At 58.0% G+C, this 6,360-nt stretch overlaps 1 protein-coding gene across 1 annotated transcript; it reads left to right on the top strand.

Moving 5' to 3' along the window:
* Positions 1-3,164: 3,164 nt before the first annotated feature.
* On the top strand, positions 3,165-5,801 carry THBD (thrombomodulin). The gene has a single exon (XM_048515284.1). The coding sequence runs from the start codon at positions 3,202-3,204 to the stop codon at positions 4,864-4,866; it is 1,665 nt and encodes a 554-aa protein (XP_048371241.1). The 5' UTR covers positions 3,165-3,201; the 3' UTR covers positions 4,867-5,801.
* The last annotated feature ends 559 nt before the right edge of the window (positions 5,802-6,360 follow it).

The raw sequence follows: 6,360 nt of genomic DNA, 5'->3' as shown, positions 1-6,360 counted from the left end.
AGTACTGAACTTTCAGCTTCCGGGTCCCCCCAGTTTCCTCAGGTAAGCCTACAGGTATGGCAACAGAATGAGAAAATAAGAATCACCGGAAAAGACAATAACGCTAGGAAAAGTTGAAGGCAGCAGGAGAATAGAAAGGCCCACTATGAGGATGGACTGACTCCAGCAAGGAATCCACGACCCTCAGTTTGCAAGATCTGAACAAGGCAGTTAATAGGACATTTCAGAGGTCATTAACTCACAGGGTTGCCAAGAGTCATGACTTGATAGCGCCTGACACCTAAACACAAGCTGGCAGGGGTTCTCCTCTTCCAGAATTGCTCTTCTTCAGTGGCAGAAGCTAGATTACTGGAATGGCAAGTCAGAGCCCATTGTTTTGAATGGCAGCGATTCAACAGGAACTGCACACAGCACCATCTGAATGACAGGAATTGGAGAAGCAGTGGCGTAGGAGGTTAAGAGCTCGTGTATCTAATCTGGAGGAACCGGGTTTGATTCCCAGCTCTGCCGCCTGAGCTGTGGAGGCTTCTCTGGGGAATTCAAATTAGCCTGTGCACTCCCACACATGCCAGCTGGGTGACCTTGGGCTAGTCACAGTTCTTCGGAGCTCTCTCAGCCCCACCTACCTCACAGAGTGTTTGTTGTGAGGGGGGAAGGGCAAGGAGATTGTCAGCCCCTTTGAGTCTCCTGCAGGAGAGAAAGGGGGGATATAAATCCAAACTCCTCCTCTTCCTCCTCCTCCTCCTCCTTTTCTTTCTTTGTTGCCCCTTGTTTGCTGCCTCCCCTTCCACTCCTAGTCTTTCTACTCTGGCTGCAGTGTTGCCAACGCTGATTTGCAAAACTACTGGAAATTTGGGGGTCGTGCCCAGATCCGGAGCGAGGAGGAACTGCACCTGGGGCACACACACACACATGGAATGCCCTCACACTGGCACGCGCCCGGTGCATCACGCACCCCCTCCACCTTTGGCGCTACACCACTGGTCGTGCCAGAGAAGGGAGTTCAGCGGAGATGTGATGCCAGGCGGCCGCTCTGCTAAGCTTTAGCCAGGCGAGCTGATCCCTGCCAGTCTGAAGATGAGTTTTAATTCCAGGAGGATTCACTTGGAGGTTGGCGACTGTCCCTGGCAGAGGCAGCTACTGCGGACTGGACAGGCAGAGCGACAGGGCCGATTCAAGGTGTTCGGCTCCCAAACGATGGGCACTGACGGGTGGCCAACCTATTGCGTGCCAGATGTTCATGGACTACAGTTCCCTTCAGTCCCTGTTAGCACGGATTGCAATGCTGGCAGCGGCTGATGGGAATTGTAGTCTGTGATGAAACCAAGCCTGGGAGAGCCAATGCTCGTTTCAGTCAAGACCTGGGTCTTTTCTCCAATAACTCCAACCAGCTGAGTTCTCAACGATTTACTGTAAAAGTTCAAAGCAAAGAAATGAAACATAAATGCAGTTAGAGATTGCTCAGCTGAATACAGTCTTGTTTGGAAGTTCTTTGTCCCCATTTCGGGAACCCATGGCCCAGAGATCCTTCTCTGACCACGTCTCAAGATGGAATCTAAAATCCTTTGTTTTCCCCTTCTCAGGAAAACTCTGTTCGGGCCAGGAGGTAACTTAGGCCTTTGAGGTTTCATCCTGGCACCTTTGTGTGGCTTCCTGTCCTCCCTCCAGGAGATCAAAAGGCAAAGATGCTTTTCACAGTCATAGGTGATTTCCCTTTGCTGTAGCTATAGCATCATTCCATGACATAGTCCAGTGATGGCGAACCTATGGCACGGGTGCCAGAGGTGGCACTCAGAGCCCTTTCTGTGGGCACACGTGCACAGAGTTCATCATGGGGGGGGGGCGGAAAATCACCCCCCCACACACACACACCTAGGGTAGCCTGGGCATGATCCTTTACCTGGGAGTAAGCTCGGTTGCTGGCAATGGGGCTTGCTTCTGAGTAAACCCTCCTAGGGTCGTGATTCACCCATTCGAAGCGTTGCACGGTTGCTTCACCAAGCTTTCTCCCGAGTAAAGTGCACCTCGGAGCCAATCATTTTTTCTAAACTAAAACCACAGTATTCAGGTTCAATTGACGTGTTGGCACTTTGCGATATATAAGTGGGTTTTGGGTTGCAATTTGGGCACTCGGTCTCAAAAAGGTTCAACATCACTGACATAGTCCATGAACATCTGGCGTGCCATAGATTGGCCATCCCTGTTGTAGGGTTTCGGAGGCGAGAGACTCAGCCAGAGAGGTTGTTGGCCATCGCCTGCCTCCGCAGCCCAGCTGTGGGCGTCCTCACCGGGTTTGGCAGCCAAGCTGCGAAGAGCTGGGTCTCGACTAGCCCTGGGAAGGCAGGCCAACCAGGCACCCCTCCACACACGCGCCTCTCCTTAGGGCAGTGGTGGTGAACCTATGGCACGGGTGCCAGAGGTGGCACTCAGAGCCCTCTCTGTGGGCACGAGCAAACAGAATCACCCCCCCCCCCACACACATCTAGGCTGGCCTGGGCTGCTGGGCTTGATTATTAGCATTAAATCTAAGACCTGGTTTTGGGGAAACAGTGTAGGTAACCCTGTTAAGCGCTGTTAAACCCCACTGATTTTCATGCAAAGTACTAAAGTGCAATCCTTTACCAGCTCAGTTGCTGGCAATGGGGCTTGCTTCTGAGTCAACCCTCCTAGGGTCGTGATTTACCCATTGGAAGAGTTGCAGAGTTGCTTCAAATCAAAGCCACCCAGCTTACTCCCGAGTAACGCGCGCCTCGGAGCCAACCGTTTTTTCTAAACTAAAACCTCAATATTCAGGCTGAATGGCGGTGTTGGCAACTTTGCGATAAAGAAGTAGGGTTTGGGTTGCAATTTGGGCGCTCGGTCTCGAAAAGGTTCGCCATCACTGCCTTCGGGCCTGGCGAGCAGGAGCGTGGCGGGGAGAGGCCGGTCACCGAGGGGGCGAGCGAGGTCGCGGGGAAAGGCCCGCGCGGCAGGAAGGCGGGCCCGCCCGTGGCCCTCCCGCGACCCCGCCAGCAGCAGCCAGGCCCGGCCGGCCCGGGAGGGTTCCTTGCTGGCGGGCGGCGCCTCCCTGCTCTCCTCCCCGCCCCTCCCGGCGACGCTTATAAGCGGGGCGCGCGGCGGGCAGGGGCAGGCCAGTGTCCGGCCGGGGCGCGGGGGAGGCGGCGGCGCTGCTGGCTGGCTGGCTGGCTGGCTGTCGGGGCGATGGGGCGGCTGCTGGTGCTGGTCGTGGCGGCGGCGGTGGCGGCGGCCGGCCTGGGGCTGGCTGCTGCTCCTCCTCCTTCCGCGGCGGTGAGCGCGCAGTGCCTGGCCTCGCAGTGCTTCGCCTTGTTCTGGGAGGCGCGGAGCCTGGCGGAGGCGGGCGCGGCGTGCGCGGGGGGCGGCGGGCGGCTGATGCGGGCGCGCTCGACGGTGGCGGCCGAGGCCATCGAGCTGCTGCGCGGCGGGCGGCCGGGCGGCGTGTGGCTGGGCTTGCGGCTGCCCGAGGGCCGCTGCGTGGCGCCGGGCCGGGCGCTGCGCGGCTTCGAGTGGGTGGCGGGCGACGAGCGCACGGACTTCGAGGCGTGGGCCAGCGCGGGGCCGGCGGAGGGCGCCTGCGGGCCGCGCTGCGTGGTGGTGAGCGCCGCGCTGCGCTGGGAGGAGCGCGACTGCCAAGCGCCCGCCGACGGCTTCTTGTGCGAGTTCAGCTACCCGCGCGGGTCCTGCGCGCCGCTCGCCCCGCCGCCCGCCACGGACGTCCACTACACCACCCCCTTCGGGGCGCGCGACGCAGACCTCTCGGCCTTCCCGCCGGGCACCACCGCCCGCCTGCCCGGCCTCGACGGCGCCACCCTGGTTTGCCAGGAGCGCGCCAACGGCTCCTGGGGCTGGGCCGCCGACGCGCCGGGCGCCTGGCCTTGCCAGCTGGAGCGCGGCGGCTGCGAGGGGCGCTGCCAGGAGGACGAGCGCGGGCGGCCCTTCTGCACCTGCCCCGACGGCGGCGCCGCCCTGGGCCCCGACGGCCGCGCCTGCCTCTCGCCCTGCGCCCGCCTGCGCTGCCAGCACCACTGCGCGCCCCTCGCCGACGGCGCCGTCTGCCTGTGCCAGGAGGGCTACCAGCTGGACGCCGACGGCCGCAGCTGCGCGGACATCGAGGACTGCCAGGCGCGGCCGGGCCCTTGCGAGCAGGAGTGCATCAACACCGACGGCGGGTTCCACTGCCGCTGCTTCGCGGGCTACACCCTGGTGGAAAGCCGGTGCACCAAGAACGAGAACCTCTGCTTCTTCGCCTCCTGCCAGCAGGGCTGCGTGGTCACCAACGGGACCTTCCGCTGCACTTGTGAGGACGGCTTCACGCCGGACCCTGACGATCCGCGCCGCTGCATCCGTGTCTGCGACCGCCCGGAATGCTCGGCTCAGTGTGACCCCCACACGGGAGACCACTGCTTTTGCCCTGACGGCTACATCATACAGGAACACGACAACGGCACCAAGGTGTGCACGGACATCGACGAGTGCGAGGAGGGCTACTGTGACGGGGAATGCCGGAACCTGTTTGGCGGTTACGAGTGCCTTTCCACAGGGCCACCCCTTGCTGGAACCTCGCTAGTGCCGGACGAGGGCTCCGGGGAGGTGGCGATTTACTCCACCCCAACCCCACCGGTTCTCACGTCAGTGCCACCAAAGGGGGGCCGCAGCCCGGGGACCCTGGTGGCCATCATCGTGAGCACCGTGCTATCCTTTGTGGTGTTGGCTGCCGTCGTGTACTGTTTCCTGACAAAGCTGGGCCCTTGCAGGACCAAAAAGGATGATAAATGCTGGCAGCTGGAGAATGAAGTGGGCCTGGAACCGGTCGGGCCGGGGAGCACCTCTTACAAACAGAAACTGTAGGGGACCTCTTCTTGTGGGTTGAGATAAGTTACTTTCAAAACAGAGGGACACTGCTCACCGCTTCTGGCAGACTTACTGGTGTGGATTTGATTTTCTCATGGTTGCCTGAGGAAACTCTGGGGAAGCAAGGCCTTTGCTTGACTTTCTGAGACAATCTGGATGCACTGAATTCACCAGAGATGGTGTTTGGCGCTAATAACAAGGGAAGGCGCTCAGTACATTCTGGGACACATTGAGGATGTGTGTGTTTACGACATCTGGTGACCTGGAAGAAACTGCACATCTTTGGGCTAAACCCAGAGACTTTTTTTTAAAAGATATTTTTCACTTGCCAAAAACAACACAATGTTTGCATTCTGATATTCTGTTCTTGGGGTTTCTTTGATGTGCTGTTGCTTTTTCCTGGTGCAGTCCCTGTGTTAACCCTGCTATGTTCTTGGTTGGGGATTTTTAGGGCGCATCTGTTACAGTAAACAGTATAATCTCTTGTTTTAGCACCGTGGGAAAGGGGGAGATGATGTTCAAAGGGTTCCCCCCCCCCCCCAATGGCCTTGAAGAACTTTGCACTGGGCCTCTACGGTACCAAAGTAATTCTGTGTTCTTGGAGATACAGACGGCTGACTTGTTTTACTGCACAGTTAATGCTTTCTTCCTTTGTGTCATTCCTATGGATCTTCTCTTCACTGTCCCATGTTCTTGTTGTGCCACGGATCTCGCTTGACAACCACATTCTGGGTGTCCTTTGTCATCTTGGCACTTTGAATGAACTGAGTTAAATTCCCGAGTGCTAATTTGCTGCTGGTTGCTTAGCAGTGCTATTTTAGAAGAAGAAGAGTTGGATTCATATCCCCCCTTTCTCTCCTGTAAGGAGACTCAAAGGGTCTGACAAACTCATTTCCCTCCCTCCCCCCAGCAACAAACACCCTGTGAGGTAGGTGGGGCTGAGAGAGCTCTGAAGAGCTGTGACTAGCCCAAGGTCCCCCACTGGTGTGTGTGGGAGTGCACAGGCTAATCTAGTTCCCCAGATAAACCTCCACAGCTCAGGCGGCAGAGCGGGGAATCAAACCCGATTCTCCAGATTAGAGTGCACCCTGCTCTTAACCACTGCGCCACTGCTGCTCCCAGAACCTTTCTGGGGAAGAACACAGCTGTAGCTTGTTTGAGCACTTGGGTGTGTGTGTGAGGCTGCTGAATTGGGAAGGGGGTTTGTTGGCATTAATGGAGGATGCTGGGGGGTGGCGAGAGAGAGGCTGGCGCTGGCAGGCTGCCTTGGCCCCAGTCTCTCTGTTGTTGCCTCCTGACACACACACACCCTTTTCCCCTTCAGCAGCTGCGGTAAACGAGCCTGTGGATTACGCCTGACACAAACCCCCGTATTCTTCCCTTGCTCCTTGTAGTTCTATCCTGGGGAATTCTGGAAAACAGTTTTTAAGCACGGTCAACTTGTTCAGGATCCTGACTGTGAAGGAAAGGGCCTGAGACATTTGAACAAGC

The sequence above is a fragment of the Sphaerodactylus townsendi genome, linkage group LG14, assembly GCF_021028975.2.
Source record: "Sphaerodactylus townsendi isolate TG3544 linkage group LG14, MPM_Stown_v2.3, whole genome shotgun sequence".
NCBI classification, from domain to species: domain Eukaryota; kingdom Metazoa; phylum Chordata; class Lepidosauria; order Squamata; family Sphaerodactylidae; genus Sphaerodactylus; species Sphaerodactylus townsendi.
This window is presented reverse-complemented; position numbering and strand designations above follow the sequence as displayed.

Bases quoted from the DNA above. Each gene is read 5' to 3' on its own strand.
- THBD (XM_048515284.1), top strand. From the start codon at position 3,202: ATGGGGCGGCTGCTGGTGCTGGTCGTGGCGGCGGCGGTGGCGGCGGCC.